Raw genomic sequence first — 20,758 nt, forward strand, 5'->3', positions numbered from 1 at the left:
GCTATAAGAACTCAGAAATCTGCATTCTTAGAAACTGATGAGGAATACAGTCTTGGGTTCTTGAAGGACAATAGGAAAATTCAAGAATCCGGAGAATAGTGGGCACAGGAGGGGCACCACAGGGGAATTTGGAATAGGGGAGCTGAGTCAACAGAAACAGAAACTCCAAGCTGTAGGAAGCTGGGTACCTGGACAAGGGAGCCCCTGGGCCAGCCACCAGAGAAAGGGTCTTAGCACCTGGGGCCAGAAGAAAGCATAGCCTGGTGTCCAGGTGTCCAAGACAGAATGTCTCCAGGAGGAGGCTGACAACTAAATCCAAGATCCCAAGGAAAGGGCACCCTCTCCAGGAAGGAAGGTGACGAGTTTTCATTCAACAGATGTTCACTGGTCATCTACCTTCACGGCACCCAGCCCTTTGCTGGATGCTGGTGAGTCACACAGTCCTTGCCCTCGACGTGAAGTGAGTGAAACGGGCTAAAGAGCTAACTGCATAAGCCCAGGCAAGTGCTGTGACAGAGGACACATCCATGAGGGCAGCCTAGAGGGCAGCGATGGGGAAGCTCCACAGAGGAGGCACCTTGAGAGCAAAGCTGGCTGGACAGGGAAGGGGTGGAACATTCCAGGCTGCAGGGGGCCGGCACATAGTCCCGGAGGCACGGAGAGCTGAGCCTGTTAGAGCAGAGAGAGCACGGAGGAGGGCAACCTCTGACCTCATAATACCCAGGCCCACTGGGCCAGCCTTGCGACTTGCAAACTCTGGTGCCCTCCTCCAGCCCGGGCAAGGCCCGAGGCCCTGGGCAGCCTCCAGGTGCAGCGTCCTCCTGAGGGCCGCACCCTTCCCTCTGCCCTGGGGCATGTCTCTACTCACCAATTATGAGGGGCTTCGGCATCAGATTGAGAGGCTGGTGCGGGAAAATGAGGAACTGAAGAAGCTGGTGCGGCTCATTCGGGAGAACTACGAGCTCAAGTCAGCGATCAAGACGCAGGCGGGCGGCCTGGGCATCAGCGGGCTCAGCAGCGGGCTTGGTGAGGCGGCGGCCAGTGCTTCTCCACACCAGGGTAACTGCAAGAGACCTGAGTTCAAGAAAAGCAGGGAGGGAAGGGTGAGACTGCAACCACAAGGGAGGGAGTCTATGTGTTCAGGTCTGGGTGGAAGGGTGTAGACAGCAACAAACTCGGGGTCCGCAGGCCTCCTGGTGAGGGGAGGGGCGAGGACATAGGACAGTCAAGAAAAAAGGACAAAACTAGGTACCAGCTCCATTCGCCTGACAGCAGGAACCCTTGCCCAAACCCTCCCTTCAGGTGAACTTGCAAGCAGCTCCACAGACTGAATTTTCCAGCTCTGAAACCCAAACCTGCTGCCCCACTGGACCCGACACAGCACCCACTCTCAGCTTTTCCACCCCCCCCCACCCTCCCCTCCGTCCCTCCCTCAGCACCCCAGGCCTCTCCCCTGTTCCTCTCCACTCAGAGGTGACCAGAAGGCAACTAGCCACCTGAGTCTAAAAGCCAAGGAGAGAAACCAAAACTGAGGCTTGAGGTTTGAAATCACTAATGCATGACACCCCTGGGGCTGGAGAGGATGTTGAGAGTGGGGTGAGACAGAAAAACCAGCAAAGAAGTTAGAGCTGTTTGCAGAAAAGCAGTTAAAGTGATGACCTTCAGGGCTAGGCATGGAGTTTAGGGACTGGGCCAGAAGGGTGTTCAGAGGCCAGGAAGCCAGTTGACTGTGGGGATGGCAAAAAGGGATGCACCAAAAGAACAGAAAGCTGTGGGTACAGAATGGCTGGTATTGAAGCAATCAGAGAGAGAACTTCCCAGGGTGTGGCAGTAGGTTGTCAGAGCATGCTGGTAAGGAGGTGACGAAATGCCTTCGCATTTGTCATATCCACATCCTCTCCCTCTCTGCAATGTCCTTCCTGTCCTGGATGAGGCTGTGTGCCTCCTTCCCAGTGCACTTCTGCACCCACACTTGGTCCCCATGCACCCCTGTGGAGACCCCCACTCCATCAAAGGACCTGCTCCTTGCCATCCTGCTGCCCCCACCTCCACTCCGCTCATCAACAGGTGTGAGGCCAGCCTCCTTCACTGAAAGAGGACTCTGCTCTTTCAGTCTCTACCACTTAAGGCTCTATAGCTCTGCAGCAGACCTTGACACTCCGCTGTTCTAGAAAGGTGGCTTCCTAGGTGCCGCATCCTTCTCAAACTCTGCATGCCACTTGGTTTTCTGGCTGTGAGGTATGTAGGGTCTTAGCTTCCTGACCAAGGATCGAAATTGAACTCATGTCCCCTGCACTGGAAGGCAAAGTCTTAACCACAGGACTGCCAGGGAAGTCGCTGCATGGCACTTGGGACTGATAACCCTCCTCTTTCTGAGTTCCAAGAACACCTTCATCTGGGTCATCCTCCCCCATCTTAGCTCCTAGTCTGGTTCAGGCCCTGCCCTCCAGCCAGCCTGTCCACCTGGGCTTTTCTCTCCACTAGAAGTGGTAATCTGGAGAAGGCAATGGCAACCCACTCCGGTACTCTTGCCTGGAAAATTCCATGGACGGAGGAGCCTAGTAGGCTACAGTCCATGGGGTCTTAAAGAGTCCGACACGACTGAGTGCCTTCACTTTCACTTTTCACTTTCATGTATTGGAGAAAGAAATGGAAACCCACTCCAATATTCTTGCCTGGAGAATCCCAGAGACAGGGGAGCCTGGTGGGCTGCTGTCTATGGGGTTGCACAGAGTCGGACATGACTGAAGCGACTTAGCAGTAGCAGCAGCAGCAGCAGAAGTGGTAATCAGGCCAAGGAGTCCCTGGAACTCAGCTCACTCTAAACTAGGCATGCTCCTGATTAAGAACTTGACCTTTTGACCTGAGGCTACTCCCCCTCAGGTCTGGGCTCCTTCCCCTACAGTCCAGTTCCAGTTGGAAGCTGCCTCCCCCTGCTTTCTACACACTGGGTTTCCCACCTCCCAGCCTGGCTATGGTCTGGAACTGGGCTTCACAGTCCTCCCTTACTGGTCACAAGCACAAAGGTCTCTCTCCTCTGAAAGGGTCTATCATCCATGATTCTGAGATAACAGACAGGGCAACAAAAATTATATGCTCGAGGAGATACAATATTTAAGAAATGTTACACTTCAATAGAATGGGAAAGACCAGAGATCTCTTCAAGAAAATTAGAGATACCAAGGAAATATTTCCTGCAAAGATGGGCACAGTAAAGGACAGGAACAGTATGGACCTAAAAGAAGCAGAAGACATTAAGAAGAGGTGGCGAGAATACACAGAAGAACCATACAAAAAAAGATCTTCATGACCCAGATAAACACGATGGTGTGATCACTCATCTAGAGCCAGATATCCTGGAATGCAAAGTCAAGTGGGCCTTAGAAAGCATCACTAAGAACAAAGCTAGTGGAGGTGATAGAATTCCAGTTGAGCTATTTCAAATCCTAAAAGATGATGCTGTGAAAGTGCTGCACTCAATATGCCAGCAAATTTGGAAAACTCAGTAGTGGCCACAGGACTGGAAAAGTCCTGCCTTTCATTCCAGTCCCAAAGACAGGCAAGGCCAAAGAATGCTCAAACTACCGCACAATTGCACTTATCTCACATGCTAGCAAAGTAATTCTCAAAATTCTCCAAGCCAGGATTCAACAGAACATGAACCGTGAACTTGTAGATGTTCAAGCTGGATTTAGAAAAGGCAGAGGAACCACAGATCAAATTGCCAACATGCACTGGATTATCGAAAAAGCAAGAGAGTTCCAAAAAAAATCTACTTTTGCTTTATTGACTATGCCAAAGCCTTTGAGTGTGTGGATCACAACAAACTGTGGAAAATTCTTAAAGAGATGGGAAATCCAAACCACCTGACCTGCCTCCTGAGAAATCTGTATACAGGACAAGAAGCAACAGTTAGAACTGGACATGGAACAACACACTGGTTCCAAATTGGGAAAGGAATACGTCAAGGCTGTGTATTGTCACTCTGCTTATTTAACTTACACACTGGGTGTTCATCGGAAGGACTGATGTTGAAGCTGAAACTCCAATACTTTGGCCACCTGATGTGAAGAACTGACTTATTGGAAAAGATCCTGATGCTGGGAAAGATTGAGGGCAGGAGGAGAAGAGGATGACAGAGGATGAGATGATTGGATGGCATCGCTGACTCAATGGACATGGGTTTGGATGGACTCCAGGAGTTGGTGATGGACAGAGAGGTCTTGTGTGCTGCGGTTCATGGGGTCGCAAAGAGTTGGACACGACTGAGCGACTGAACTGAACTGAACTCAACTCAACTAGAGTACATCATGAGAAATACTGGACTGGATGAAGCAACAAGCTAGAATCAAGATTGCCTGGAGAAATATCAATAACCTCAGTCATACAGATGACACCATCCTTATGGCAGAAAGCAAAGAAGAACTAAAGAGCCTCTTGATGAAAGTGAAAGAGGAGAATGAAAAAGTTGACTTAAGATTCAACAATCAGAAAACTAAGATCATGGCATCTGGTCCCATCACTTCATGGCAAATAGATGGGGAAACAGTGGAAACAGTGACAGACTTTATTTTCTTGGGCTCTAAAATCACTGCAGATGGTGACTGCAGCCATGAAATTAAAAGACGCTTGGTCCTTGGAAGAAAAGTTATGACCAACCTAGACAACATATTAAAAAGCAGAGATCTAGTCAAAGCTACGATTTTTCCAGTAATCATATATGTATGTGAGAGTTGAACTATAAAGAAAACAACGCCAAAGAATTGATGCTTTTCAACTGTGGTGTTGGAGAAGACTCTTGAGAGTCCCTTGGACAGCAAAGAGATCCAATCAGTCATTCCTAAAGAAAATCAGTCCTGAATATTCATTGGAAGGACTGATGCTGAAGCTTTGGCCCCCTGATGTGAAGAACTGACTCTTTTGAAAAGACCCTGATGCTGGGAAAGATTGAAGGCAGGAGGAGAAGGGGACAACAGAGGATGAGATGGTTGGATGGCATCACCAACTCAATGGACATGAGTTTGAGTAAGCTCCCAGAGTTGGTGATGGACAAGGAAGCCTGGCATGCTTCAGTCCATGGGGGTCACAAAGAGTCAGACACAACTGAGCGATTGAACTGAACTGAACACTTTAAGAAATTAGACTGTGATTCCCAACTCCCAAGCTAACCAAGCAAGCCTTCTCCTTTTAGGTTTGGTTCTTGAGAGAATTCTTGGACACTTCTGTTCTCCCAACTCTGAAGGGTCAAGCTTGGAGGGCTAGGAAAAGATTTCTGGTGATGAGCCCAGACAGCCAGCCCTGAAGGGGGAAAGGGACATTCCAGGGGGAAGAATAGTCTGTGCAAAGGCCTGGGCCAAAGGTTGCAGGAGTGAGAAGTAGATTGCGTGGTTAAAGCCTTCGGTGTGCATGGTGTTTAGTGTGTGGGTGTGGGTATAGAGTGGGGGGTGTGTGTGAGCATGTGAACATGGTGTTAGTGTGTATAGTGTGATGTATGTGTGGAGTGTGTGGTATAGGTGGGTAAGTGAATAGTATGCGTAGTATGTGTGCCTTGGGAGTGTGTGTTGTACAAGTATGAAAAAAGGTGTGTGTGTGAATGTGTGAGTGCAGTATGTGTGGCACCTGTGACTGTCTTGTGAGTTGCTAAGTGTATAGTATGTGGATAATCATATACTTTGATACAATAGAATAGTATGTGTAAGTACGTTTGTGAATGTGTGTTTTAGTGTGGGACATGTATGAGTGTGTGGTGTGTGGGTATTAGAGTATGTTTATGCTATGTGCTAGTGTGAGGTGTGTATGTACTGCTTGCATTTCTGAGTGTACTTGAGGGAGCTGGGGTCAGTGAGAGGTGCTAATGCAGTTAGAGGCCAGCAGGGCTCAGATGCCGAGGACTGTGAATGACATACTGAGGAGCCTGGACTTGCTCCCAAAGGCAGTGAGCAGACGCTGGTGGGTTCCTACAAGGAGTAATCATATTTGTGCTTCAGAAAGACCGTTCCTGCTGCTGTGGGGAAATAGAGTCAAGGGAGAAGAGAGTAAGGTAGGGAAATGAATTAGACTGTGGCTCTTGGGTCATCCAGGTAGGAGATGATGGTGTGAAGTAGCGGTGGAGAGAGACTGAGTCAAGTGACTTAGTAAGAAAATGAACAGCTCAGATGTGAGGGATGAGAGTCCAGAATGTGTCTGTTTCTTTGGCTGAGGGGACTGAGGGCATCACTTCCTGGAACTGCCTAGCCCCCTACTCTCACAGCGGCCAGGACTGATCTCTGCAGCTGCCTCAGCGGATCTTCAGCCACTCACCTCCCCACGCTGCCTATTTCCCCTGCCTTTTCCTTGTGTTTGGCCTTCCTCATAGAGTCAGGCTCTTAGTCTCAATATGCTCTTATGAATTTGACCTTTGATTCCTCTTTCTGGGCTTACTCTTCTCTTCCCTTACTCTTGTGCACAGCACAACCTCCTAAACCCTGCAGTCTAGTCCTCTGACCCTTCTCCCATTAGGAGGAACACAGGATGTCAGCTTGGGCTTGTGGGTGCTCACAGCATGTGTGCCAGGCCCCTCATGGTGCAGGACAGAGCCCAGGTGGAAGAGAAGGGGTGTAGGATGAGGCCCAGGGGCCAAGGGGTGGCTCTCCCCAAGCCACCACATTCTGGCACAGAACCCCAGGGAGTACAAGAGTCTTATCAAATCTGACCTTCCAGGTTGTCACAGGGCTTTATTTTTCAGGTAAGCAGATAGAACATAATTTAATAGTTTGTTAGCTTGATTGATAACTTTCAACTATTTTGACATATTATATAAAAACCTCCATTAGTGTTCTCTATGAGGATGAGCCTGGGAGAAGGAAACCCAGTCTTGGAAGAAGAGAATAAGTTGTATTTTGCTCTAAGATATTCTCAAGACACCCACCTGGAGCATCTAGGAGGCAGTGGAGATATGAGCCTGAGGCTCAAAGGAGAAGTCAGGGCTAGAGAGAAAAGATCCAAGAGTTGTTGATAACTGAAGTCACAGGAGGGGGTGAGACTATTTGTGAAGAGAGAGGAACAGTAATAAGAGGTTGCGGGAACAAGTCTTTGAGTCAGGACAGGTAAAGAAGCTGGCAAAGGAACATTCAGACAAGGGAAACCTCGAAAATGTGATGTCACCATTATGCCAAGAGACAGCTTCAAAGGGGACAGAATCGTCAACAGAGTAAAGGCTGCCTGAGAGGTCAGGCAAGAAAAGTGCTAATGGTTTGGCACTATTAACCTTGACTAGAGTGACTTCAACCCCGTTGTAAGAGGAAAGCCCCAACCAGGTGAGGTGACGAGTGAATGAGAAAATGGAGAGAATAGATGGTTGACACTTAGTTCATGAGGTAGAGTTTGGAGGGGCATTAGTTGGAGAGGGGCCTGGAGTCCAGAGCTGCTTTTCCGGACGGCAGTGACCTGAGTTTATTTCGATGTAAAGGGAAGATACGAAAGAAAAAAGGGATACTTTCTAGAGCAGAGCTGCCTTAACTGAAGGAAGAACATCTCTTCCCCTGTCTGAGAAGGGAAGAAGGAAGGAAAGGGGCGTGAGAATGCCAGGTGGGAAGCTAAAGAAACTCCAGAACCATGGCTTTAATTTTCTCTGTAAAACTTTCATTCTCTGAGAGCAGTGGTGGAGAGAAAAAGATGAGGAAAGTCTGAAATAAAGTAAAAATGGCAGAAGGAACTGAATGGAGAACCTGGGAGGTGTGTAATGGGCCCAAATGATGCTGGCATATATGGATTATACAGGCAGCAGCCACCAACCTTCTCCAGCAGCATTTGATGGGTGGGGTGGGGGCAGACACTGGGGAAAGCAGGCAGGCGGAGCTAAGGGCCTCTCAGCAAGAGTTTGGGCACATCAGAGAAGGAATCAGGAACCAGCTGGGCTGTTAGATAGATGAAAATAAAGAGACCAGGGTACTAGAGATCTAGAGGCTGGCAGGGATCTTGCAAGCAAGGCAGAAGTTACAACTTTGTGGGCAGACTGGGCAATCTGAGTGACAGGAAATCAGTAAACTATTGGCTATGGGTTGAATTAACTTCACAGGGAAGAAAGGCCATGAGATTTAGGCCTTGGCCTTGTGAATGGGGCAGGTGGGAGGTGGAGCCAGGATGGGATTAAGACTGCAGGGCTTCATGCTCCTGAGGGCTCAGGGACTGTGTCAGGATGTCTCGAAGACTGAAGATGGATGGAGATTCAAGGCATTTGGAGCACAGAGGAAATGAGGACTACACTGAAGGCTCAAGTCACTAAAACAGTGACTGCCCGCCAAAGTGGTTCCTCCCTACAGAGGTGGTCAGGACAGGGCAGGTGGTCAGGCTAGGAAGGGCTCTCAGGGCAGGAGCTTCTGTTGCTCTTTCTTTTGGGCACCCTCCCCTACTTAAAACTCTTTCCTCACCTTAGCCTGTCCTCACCCAGGCCCCCACTCCTGCTGCCCCTTGTCTTCCCTTGGGGTCTGCAGGCTGGTGGAAGTTTCCTCAGGCAGGTAGCAGTCTTTCCCCCCTTTTCAAAAGGCCTTTTACCAGCACTGCTCCACACAATCTCCATCTGCCTCCCCCGAATCCGGAGCTTTCATTAACCCAAGGTCTTTACCTTGTCACCAGGTCAGGGCCTCCTTCCTCACCTCAGGAGGTGTTCTTGTGGTCCCCCCATCAGGACCCATCCTCCCCCAAGTCCCAGTTTCCTACCTCGGGCCTAATACTACCCCCATCCCCCCACCCCAACCCTACACCCCACCCCTGACCCAACACCCCACCCTAGGGAGTTAACCTAAGCCCGCCTAGCTCCACCCCTAGTGGGAAGCCATCCTTCCCTCAGGAACTGCCTTCCTCTTGGGACCCTAGTCTCCCTTCAGAACCAGTCCCCTCAGGACGCGTCCCTCCTGGGAACTCACCTCCCCTCAGAACCCTCCCCTCTCTCAGGACCCACCCGCTATCAGAACCTCCCCGCTCAGAATCCTTCTCCCTCAGAACCCTCCTCGCTCAGAACTTCCCCTCTAGGGACCCACCCCCCAGGACGCAAGCCCACCCTCAGCCCTTGCCTCCCTTTCGGGACCTCTGCCCCCACCTCAGAACACGCCGCCTCTCAGGATCTGTCAACACCCTCCTCTCTTTCGTCCTCCCGCCCGCTGGCCCTCTGAACCTTGGCTCCGGCAGCCTTTGCTCACTGGTCGGTTGGGCCTTCCGAGGTCGTGCCTTAAGCAACACCTTCCCTGGTAGACCCTCTGGCCCCGCCCCCAGGGCAGCCCCTGGACGCTAGCTCCGCCCACAGGCCCCGCCCCTCGAGCTGACCCCTTGCTCTGGCTCCGCCCCTACGCTCGCGCCCCGCCCCGTCAGGGCCCACCAGGGCGCCCAACCCTCTTCGGGCACCCTGCTGGACCTCCGCCGCCTCGACTGTCCCACGTCTCCGTCCCCACGAGGACTGGGGTCTCTGTGGCCGGGCCGCCCTTACCCGGGTGTGGGCCGGGCCGGGTCCTCGTGGGGCCGGCATTTTCGTGCGGGAGGCAGGGTTCCGAGGCGGGAGGCCGGCGAGGCCGCGGACGGTGAGCAGGCCCTGGAGCGATGGCTGCGGAGGCGCAGTCGCCCAGAGCCTGAGGCCGGCCAGGGAGAAGACGCTTGGGCTTGCCCGAGGGCAGGACCATGTGGCGGCCACTTGCTGACAGACGCGATGAGGGGCAGGAGACCCGAGTAGGAAACAGTTAAAACACTGTAAACTTCATTGGTAAATATAAGACATTTGCTTTTAAAAAAGAAAAAAACTTTAATTGTTCTATGTAACAAACAAAGCTTTCTGAACCCTAAACAATTCTTATGTGTAAAATAAATAAGTGAAGTGAATCTAGGCTCTCTTTAAGTTTCTAACACTGTATGTAGTAACATGGGACTTCCCTGGTGGCTCCGCGGTAAAGAACCCAGCTTCCAAATGCAAGAGATGTGTCTTGGATTCCTGGGTCAGGAAGATCCCTTGAAGAAGGAAATGGCAACACACTCCAGTGTTCTTGCCTGGGAAATCCCATGGACGGAGGAGCCTGGCAGGCTATAGTCTGTGGGACTGCAAAAGAATCAAATACGAATTAACTAAACAACAAAACATGTAGTAAAGTACCTAGGAACATTTCAACTCACAAATCTAAATCAGTAAAACATAAATTATAATAAGGTTAAAACAATCAATCACCTGCACATTTTGCTTGAGAATACAAAACTATATAGGACTGAAATCCCTTAAACCAAGGCTTAATCTGGGATCATGGACACTGTTGGCTCAGGACACTCCTGTTCATGGGAATTCCCTGTGGTCCAGTGGTGAGGACTCTGTGCTTTCAAGTATCCCCACCCCCAGCCAAAATTTCAACAGGCTGATCCTGAGATTCTCATCGCTGACCTTCATGGGTCAAAAACCGTGGGCACTGTGTCCACGACTGAGGCCACAACAGTCTTGGCTCCAAGCAGCGGATATACACTCCCCCAGGAGCTGTACCCACACAGCGTGCAGTGCCATCCAGGGATGCACTTAATTGGCCCCTGAACCTTGACAGTGTCTTCACTGCAACCCTAAATGCCGTCAATGAGTCTTTTTGTTAATAACAATTTTCAGTTCAGTTCAGTGGCTCAGTCGTGTCTGACTCTTTGCTACCCCATGGACTGCAGCACACCGGGCTTCCCCCCTGTCCATCACCAACTCCCGGAGCTTGCTCAAACTCATGTCAGTGATACCATCCAGCTATCTCATCCTCTGTCGTCCCCTTCTCCCAGCATCAGGGTCTTTTCCAAGGAGTCAGTTCTTCCGATCAGGTGGTCAAAGTATTGGAGCTTCAGCTTCAGCTTTAATCCTTCCAATGAATATTCGGGACTGATTTCCTTTAGGATGGACTGGCTGGATCTCCTTGCTGTCCAAGGGACTCTCAAGAGTCTTCTCCAACACCACGGTTCAAAAGCATCAGTTGTTTGGTGCTCAGTTTTCTTCATGGTCCGATTCTCCCATCCATACATGACTACTGATAAAACCATAGCTTTGACTAGACTGACCTTTATATGCAAACTAATATCTCTGCTTTTTAGTACACTATCAAGGTTTGTCATAGATTTTCTTCCAAGGAGCAAGCATCTTTTAATTTCATGGCTGCAGTCACCATCTGCAGTGATTTTGGAGCCCAAGAAAATAAAGTCTGTCACTGTTTCCATTGTTTCTCCATCTATTTCCCATGAAGTGATGGGACCGGATGCCATGATCTTCATTTTTTGAATGTTGAGTTTGAAGCCAGTTTTTTCACTCTCCTCTTTCACTTTCTTCAAGAGTCTCTTCAGTTCCTCTTCACTTTCTGCCATAAGGGTGCTGTCATTTGCAAATATGAGGTTTTTGATACTTCTCCCAGCAATCTTGATTCTAGTTTGTGCTTCATCTAGCCAGGCATTTCAAATGATGTACTCTGCATATAGGGCTTCCCTGTGGCTCAGCTGGTAAAGAATCCACCTGCAATTTGGGAAACCTGGGTTTGATCACTGGGTTGGGAAGATCCCCTGGAGAAGGGAAAGGCTACCCACTTCAGTATTCTGGCCTGGAGAATTCCATGGACTGCATAGTCCATGGGGTCACAAAGAGCCTGACACAACTGAGCAACTTTCACTCACTCACTCACTCTGCATATAAGTTAAATAAGCAGGGTGACAATATACATCCCTGATGTACTCCTTTCCCAATTTGGAGCAAGTCTGTTGTTCCATGTCCAGTTCTAATTGTTGCATCCTGGCTTGCATACAGAAGTTTCAAGAGGCAGATAAGGTGGTCTGGTATTCCCCTCTCTTTAAGAATGTTCCAAAAAAAAAAAGAATGTTCCACAGTTTGTTATAATCCACACAGTCAAAGGCTTTGGCATAGTCAATGAAGCAGACGTAAATGGTTTTCTGGAACTCTCTTGCTTTTTCTATGATCCAAGAGATGTTGGCAATTTGATCTCTGGTTCCTCTGCCTTTTCTAAATCCAGCTTGAACATCTGTAAATTCTTGGTTCATGTATTGTTGAAGCCTCGCTTGGAGAATTTTGAGCATTATTTACTAGCGTGTGAGATGACTGCAGTTGTGCAGTAGTTTGAACATTCTTTGGCATTGTCTTTCTTTGGGATTGGAATGGAAACTGAGCTTTTCCAGTCTTGTAGCCACTGCTGAGTTTTCCAAATTTGCTGGCATATTGAGTGCAGCCCTTTCACAGCATCATCTTTTAGAGCTTGAAATAACTCAAATGAAATTCTGTCACCTCCACTAGCTTTGTTCATGGTAATGCTTCCTAAGGCCCGCTTGACTTTGCATTCCAGGATGTCTGGCTCTAGGTGAGTGATCACACCATCGTGTTTATCTGGGTCATGAAGATCCTTTTTGTATGGTTCTTCTGTGTATTCTCGCCACCTCTTCTTAATATCTTCTGCTTCTGTCAGGTCCATACCATTTCTGTCCTTTATTGTGCCCATCTTTGCATGAACCGTTCCCTTGGTATCTCTAATTTTCTTGGAGATCTCTAGTTTTTTCCATTATATTGTTTTCCTCTATTTCTTTGCATTGATCACTAGAAAAGGGTTCCTCATCTCTCCCTGCTATTCTTTGGAACTCTGCGTTCAGATGGGTATATCTTTCCTTTTCTTCTTTGCCTTTCACTTCTCTTCTTTTCTCAGCTATTTGTAAGGCCTCCTCAGACAAGCATTTTGCCTTTCTTTTTCTTGAGCATGGTCTTGATCACTGCCTCCTATACAATGTCACGAATCTCTGTCCATAGTTCTTCAGGCACTCTGTCTGTCAGATCTAATCCCTTGAATCTATTTCTCACTTCTACTGTATAATCATAAGGGATTTAATTTACGTCATACCTGAATGGTCTAGTGGGTTTTCCCTACTTTCTTCAATTTGAGTCTGAATTGGCAATAAGGAATTCATGATCTGAGCCACAGTCAGCTCCCGGTCTTGTTTTTGCTGACTGTATAGAGCTTCTCCATCTTTGGCTGCAAAGAACATAATCAATCTGATTTCAGTATTGACCGTCTGATGTCCATGTGTAGAGTCATCTCTTGTGTTGTTGGAAGAAGGTGTTTGCTATGACCAGTGTGTTCTCTTGGCAAAACTCTGTTAGCCTTTGCCCTGCTTCATTTTGTACTCCAAGGCCAAATTTGCCTGTTACTTCAGGTATCTCTTAATAACAATTTTACTAAGATATAATTCATGGGACTTCCTTGGCGGTCCAATGGTTAAGACGTTGCGTTTCCAATGCAGGGGGCACAGGTTCAGTCCCTGGTCAGGGAACTAAGATTCCTCATGCCACAAGACAAGGCCAATAAACAAACAAACAAAAGATATAATTCACATACATACCATACAATTCACCCATTTAAAGTGTACAATTTAATATTTCTTGATATATGCACAGATATGTACAAACACCACCATAATCAGTTTTAGAACTCTTTCATCACCCCAAAAAGAAATCCTTTAGCAATCACATTCCTACCACTCAATCCTCCTCAGCTCTAAGCAACCACTAATTTACTCTCTGCTATTATGGATTTGTTTGTTCTGGACATTCCATATAAGTGGATTCATATATAAGTGGCTTTTATGGCTGGCTCCTTTCATTTAGAATAATGTTTTCAACGTTTATCCATGTTGTAGCATGAATCAGTACTTCTAGGTGGGAGATGGGGGAGGTTGTTTTTATGGATGAATAATATTCCATTAATGGATGTACCACATTCATTTATCCATTCATCAGTTCATGGACTTTTGTTTCCTCCTTTTGGCTATTATGAATAATGATGCTGTAAGCCTTCATGTACAAGTTTTTATATACATATATGTTTCCATCTCTCTTGACTATATATCCAGGTGTGAATTTGCTGTATCCTTTATAACTCTATGTTTAACTCTTTGAGGAACTGCCAGGTTGTTTTCCAGTGGAGCGGCGTGAGTTTACATAAGCCACCAGCAATGTAGGAGCATCTCTATTCCTCTACATCCTGCCAATACTTATTCTCTGAGTTTTTTATTCTGGCCATCTCAGTGGGTTTGAGGGGATATATCATTCTGATGTTAATTTGCAGTTCCCTGATGGCTAATCACGTTGAGCAACTTTTCATGTATTTATTGGCCATTTTTATATCATCCTTGAGAAATTCCTGTTCAGATCTTTGGTCCATTTTTAAATTGGACTATTTGGTTTTTATTTTTGAGTTGTAAGATTTCTTTATATAATCTGGATATAAGTCCCTTATCAAATAAATGATTTGGAAATATTTTCTCCCATTTTGTCTTTTCAGTTTCTTGATAGTGTGCTTTGAAACACAAAAGCTTTTAATTTTGATGAAATCCAACTTATTGTTTCTTTTATTGCTCTGATAGGGAGTTCATTGAATCTGTAAATCAATTAGGGGAGTATAGGCTATCTTCACAATATTAAGTCTTCCAATCCATAAACACAGGATATTTTCCATTTATTTAGAGTTTCTTTCATCTCTATCAATAATGTTTATAGTTTTCAAAGCAAAAGTTTTGCATATCTTTTGTTAAATTTATTCCCAAATATTTTACTCTTTTTGATGCTATTGTCTTAATTTTCCTTCTGGATTATTCATTGTTAGTATATGGAAATACAATTGATTTTTGTAGACCCGCCGATGAATCCTGCACTCTGTATTCTAAGGACCACACAACTCCTTCAGCTGGTTACCTGTTAACTGATAGAGTTTGGGATCTCAAAAGGCTGTCACAGGGGTCACAGTTTATAGGGTCATTCTGTGGACAATTTCTAGACTGACCCTTTTTTTTCCTTTTCAATTTTTTTATTGAAGGATAATTGCTTCACAGAATTTTGTTGTTTTCTGTCAAACCTCAACATGAATCAGCCATCGGTATACATAGATTCCCTCCCTTTTGAACCTCCCTCCCATCTCCCTCAACAGAGCCCCTGTTGAGTTTCCCGAGCCGTATGGCAAATTCCCGTTGGCTATTTTATGTATGATAATGTAAGTTTCCATGTTACTCTTTCCATACATCTCATCCTCTCCTCGCCTCTCCCCATGCCCATAAGTTTATTCTCTATGTCTGTTTCTCACTGCTGCCCTGTAAATAAGTTCTTCAGTACCATTCTTCTAGATTCTATATATATGTGTTAGAATACAATATTTATCTTTCTCTTTCTGACTCACTTCACTCTGTATAATAGGTTCTAGGTTCATCCACCTCATCAGAACTGACTCAAATGTGTTCCTTTTAATGGCTGGATAATATTCCATTGTGTATATGTACCACAACTCCTTTATCCATTCATCTGTCGAGGGACATCTAGGTTGCTTCCATGTTCTAGCTATTGTAAATAGTGCTGCAGTGAACAATGGGATACATGTGTCTTTTTCAGTTTTGGTTTCCTCAGGGTATATACCTAGGAGTGGGATTGCTGGGTCATATAGTGGTTTCATTCCTAGTTTTTTTAAGGAATCTCCTTACCATCTTCCATAGTGGCTGTATCAATTTACATTCCCACCAACAGTGCAAGAGCCTTCCGTTTTCTCCACACCCTCTCCAGCATTTATTTCTTGTAGACTTTTTGAGGATGGCCATTCTGACCAGTGTGAGGTGATATCTCATTGTAGTTTTGTTTTGATTGTAGTTTTGATTTGCATTTCTCTAGTAATGAGCGATGTTGAGCATCTTTTCATGTGTTTGTTAACCATCTGTATGTCTTCTTTAGAGAAATGTCTGTTTAGGTATTCTTTCCACTTTTTTATTGGGTTGTTTGTTTTTCTGACATTGAGTTGTATGAGCTGCTTGTATATTTTGGAAATTTATCCTTTGTCAGTTGTTTCATTTGCTATTATTTTCTTCCATTCTGAGGGTTATCTTTTGATTTTGCTTATAGTTTCCTTTGCTGTGCAAAACCTTTTAAGTTTAATCAAGTCTCACATGTTTACTTTTGTTTTCGTTTCCATTACTCTAGGAGGTGGGTCATAGAGGATCTTGCTTTGATTTATGTCATCGGGTGTTCTGCCTATGTTTCCTCTAAGAATTTTGTAGTTTCTGGTCTTACATTTAAGTCTTTAATCCACTGTGAGTTTGTCTTTGTGTATGGTGTTAGGAAGTGTTCTAATTTCATTATTTTGCATGTAGCTGTCCAGTTTTCCCAGCACCATTTATTGAAGAGGCTGTCTTGCTTCTTTTGTCAAAAATAAGGTATCCATAAGTGCATGGGTTTATTTCTGGGCTTTCTATCTTGTTCCACTGGTCTATATTTCTGTTTTTGTGCCAGTACCATACTGTCTTGATGACTGTAACTTTGTAGTATAATCTGAAGTCAGGAAGGTTGATTCCTCCAGCTCCATTCTTCTTTCTCAAGACTGCTTTAGCTATTTGGGGTCTTTTGTGTTTCCATATGAATTGTGAAATTTTTTGTTCTAGTTCTGTGAAAAATGACATTGGTAATTTGACAGGGATCACATTGAATTTGTAGAATAGTCATTTTCACAATATTGATTCTTCCTACCCAGAAACATGGAATATCTCTCCATCTGTTTATGTCATCTTTGATTTCTTTCATCAGTGTCTTATAATTTTCTATGTACAGTTCTTTTGTTTCCTTAGGTAAGTTTATTCCTAGAAATTGAATTATTTTTGTTGCAATGGTGAATGAGATTGATTACTTAATTTCTCTTTCTGATTTTTCATTGTTAGTATATAGAAATGCCAGTGATTTCTATGAATTGCTTTTGTATCCTGCAACTTTGCCAAATTCACTGATTAGCTCTAGTAATTTTCTGATACTATCTTCAGGATTTTCTCTGTACAGTATCATGTCATCTGCAAACAGTAAGAGCTTTACATCTTCTTTTCCAATCTGGATTCCTTTTATTTCTTGTTCTTATCTGATTGGTGTAGCTAGGACTTCCAAAGCTATGTTGAATAATAGTGGTGAAAGTGGACACTCTTGTCTTGTTCCTGATCTTAGGGGGAATACTTTCAGTTTTTCACCATTGAGAATAATGTTTGCTGTAGGCTTATCACATATGGCCTTTACTATGTTGAAGTAAATTCTTTCTATGCCCATTTTTGAAGAGTTTTAATCACAAATGGGTGCTGAATTTTATCAAAGGCTTCTTCTGCATCTATTGAGATTATCATATGAATTTTATCTTTCAATTTGTTAATATGATGTATCACATTGATTGATTTGTGTATATTGAAGAATCCTTGCATTCCTGGAATAAACCCAACCTGATCATGCTGTATGAGCTTTTTGATGTGTTGCTGAATTCTGTTTGCTAGAAGTTAGTTGAGGATTTTTGCCTCTATATTCATCAGTGATTTTGGCCTGTAGTTTTCTTTTTTATGTGTTGTCTTTGCCTGGTTTTGGTATCAGGGTTGTGGTGGCCTCGTAAAATGAGTTTGGAAGTGTCCCTTCCTCTGCAATTTTTTGAAACAGTTTTAGAAAGATAGGCATTAGCTCTTCTCTAAATGTTTGACAGAATTCTCCTGTGAAGCCATCTGGTCCTGGGCTTTTGTTTTGGGGGAGATTTTTTATCATGGCTTCAATTTCAGTGCTTTTAATTGGGTTGTTCATAATTTCTATTTCTTCCTGGTTCAGTCTTGAAAGATTGAACTTTTCTAAGAATTTGTCCATTTCTTCCATGTTATCCAGTTTATTGCCATATGGTTGTTCATAATAGCCTCTTAAAATCCTTTTATTTCTGCACTGCCTTTTGTAACCTCCCCTTTTTCATTTTTAATTTTGCTGATTTGATTCTTCTCTCTTTTTTTCTTGATAAGTCTGGCTAAAGGTTTGTCACTTTTGTTTATCTTCTCAAAGAACTAGCTTTTAGTTTTATCTTTACTATTTTTTCCTTCATTTCTTTTTCATTTATTTCTGCTTGTATCTTTATGATTTCTGTCCTTCTACTAATTTGGAGGCAGTTTGTTCTTCTTTTTCCAGTCGTTTTAGGTGTAAAGTTATGATGTCTATTCAATGTTTTTCTTGTTTCTTGAGGTAGGATTGTATTGCTATAAACTTCCCTCTTAGAACTGCTTTTGCTGCATCCCACAGGTTTTGAGTTGTGTTTTCATTGTCATTTGTTTCTAGAAATTTTTTGATTTCCCTTTTGATTTCTTCAGTAACCTGTTGGTTGTTTAGAAACGTGTTGTTTAATCTCCATGTGTTTGTGTTTCTTTTTTTTTTTTTCCAGTGGGTTTTGTCATACATTGATATGAATCATGTTTGTGTTTCTTACAGTTTTTTTTTTTTTCTTGTAATTGATACCTAGTCTCATAGCCTTGTGGTTGGGGAAGATGCTTAATATGATTTCAATTTTCTTAAATTTACTGAGGCTGGATTTGTGACCCTAAGATGTGGTCTATCCTGGAGAATGTTTCATGTGCACTTGAGAAGAAGGTGTATTCTTCTGCATTTGGATGGAATGTCCTAAAGCTATCAATGAGACCCATTGCATCTAATGTATCATTTAAGGCTTGTGTTTCCTTGTTAGTTTTATGTTTTGATGATCTGTCCATTGGTGAGAGTGGGGTGTTAAAGTCTCCTACTCTTCTTGTGTTACTGTCCGTTTCTCCTTTTATGTCTGTTAGTGTTTGTCTTATGTATTGAGGCACTCCTATGTTGGGTACATAGTTATTTAAAATTGTTATGTCTTTCTCTTGCACTGATCCCTTGATCATTATGTCGTGTCCTTCCTTATCTCTTGTAATCTTCTTTATTTTAAGGTCTATTTTTCCTGATATGAGGATTGCTACTCCAGCTTTCTTTAGCTTCCCATTTGCATGAAATATATTTTTCCATTCTCTCACTTTCTAGACTGACCTTTTTTTAAATCTCATGTCTCATCTGTGCTCATATATAATCATATTTTTCCTATTTATTGAACACTTCCTGTGGCCCAAGCACTGTTCCAGGCACAGAGAAACAGCAGCACACAGACAAAGTCCTGCCTTCATGGAGCTTCCATGCTAATTGAGTGAACCAGGACAAACCAGTAAGTCGATGCAGTGTCTTAGAGCAAGATAAGTGCCAAGAAGGAAGTCATCCAGGAGAGGGGAAGAAGCAGGTGGCCTGAAGGAACCTGGCAATTCTGGATGGAAGACTTCCCTGAGAAGGTCTCACGTGAGGGATGAGTAGCAGTGCAGGACCAACCATGCACACAGGAAGAGCAGTCCAGGCAGAAATGAGTGAGTGAAAGTTGCTCAATTGGGTCCAACTCTTTGAGACTCCATGGACTATACAGTCCATGGAATTCTCCAGGCCAGAATACTGGATTGGGTAGATATTCCCTTCTCCAGAGGATCTTCCCAACCCAGGAATCAAACCCAGGTCTCCCGCATTGCAGGCGGATTGCAAGGGGACCAGCCAACACAAAGACAGAGGCAAGGGTGTGGTGGGGGCATCAGTGAGATGGTCTCAAAGACCATGAGGACCAACCGTGCGGAGACTGTCTTCTCTCCCAAGTCCTGGAGATGCTGCCTGAGTCATCCAGACCCTAGGCTCCTGGAAGAGGAGACAGGCCGAGGAGGACGGACACTCAGCTCGGGTCTCCATGCCCTATCACCTCTGCCCCACCGCTGCCCAGTCCCTTACACACTTCCTCCCCGTGGGCTCTTCCCTTTGGGCTACAAGCTTTACCGTCTCCTCAATTCTAAAGCAAAAATTCTAAAAAGTCAAAACAAGAAATCATCAAAGACTGGTTGATTCTGAAGTTTTATTTGTTTGGAAAAAATAACAAAACTTAAAATATTTGACGGGACGTCCTGGCAGTGTAGCAGCAATGTGCCATGCCCAGGACTTCTAAGGGAACATCAGATGTTCTAAGGGGTCATAAGGCAGAGAGGTTTGGCAGTGTGCATTGAGAACCTGTAAAATGTCTGTTTTCAGGGGGTAAAAATAACAAAGATTTATATCATAGCATTTTTGTCGCTGGGAAAACTGGAATCAATAGAATCCCCCAACTGAAATCGGCTCAATAAATAATGGCATGTACACAAGATGGAAACCACCGTGGCCACAGTAAGCACTGTTTTCCAAGAATGACACAGCTGGACGGAGCATCTCCCAGAGGCGGGGCACATAAGGACACAGGGACATACAGTCACTGCACACGTGTGCGTGGCCTGGGAGCCAGGAACAACTGGCTTCACCTTTTTTAAATGGCTGAGAGAAAAATCAAAGGAGAGGACTATTTCACATAGAAGTCCATGAAATTCAAATATTAGCGTTCATGAATTTTTGCTGCCACGCACCCACATCCATTTGTTTCCATGTTGTCTGTGGCTGCTTTCAAGCAGCGATGACAGAGCTGAGAAGCTGCAGCCAGAGTGGCCAGGAAGGCTGGGGTCTGTAGACAGCTCCTCACTGAGGGTTCTTCCAGCCCCTGACCCACACAGACACACAGAGAAGGTCTTCACAGCTCCTTACAGAGGGGCCTGCCAGCCCCCGACCAGTATAACCACCTGGAGAACGTCTTCAAGGCCATGCACACAGAGCTTTACAATATGACGCACTGCGGGGTGACAGGTCAACCAGTGGTTTTCATAGCCTTTTGACTTTTCTGTATCTCCATTCTTTACCCATAATAAGCATGTTCTGCTTTTATTTTTATAATGTGGAAGCTTCCATCAAACTGCACACTTACAGAAACCTTTCCTATACCCTCCCTAGGAGACTTCCCTTGCAAACAGCGGTCACTTGACCATTCCGGGGCAGTCTCCTCAGGAACCAAGG

General features: G+C 45.1%; 1 protein-coding gene across 1 annotated transcript in view; it reads left to right on the forward strand.

The window, feature by feature from the left end:
• Nucleotides 1-854: 854 nt before the first annotated feature.
• SPATC1 (spermatogenesis and centriole associated 1) overlaps nucleotides 855-20,758 on the forward strand; it is a 28,092-nt gene continuing 8,188 nt past the window's right edge. Inside the window, exon 1 of the mRNA XM_065903383.1 lies at nucleotides 855-1,065. Coding sequence (XP_065759455.1) covers nucleotides 855-1,065 — 211 coding nt within the window. The remainder of the gene's footprint in view (nucleotides 1,066-20,758) is intronic.

This window comes from Muntiacus reevesi, chromosome 12 (genome assembly GCF_963930625.1).
Source record: "Muntiacus reevesi chromosome 12, mMunRee1.1, whole genome shotgun sequence".
NCBI classification, from domain to species: Eukaryota; Metazoa; Chordata; class Mammalia; order Artiodactyla; family Cervidae; genus Muntiacus; species Muntiacus reevesi.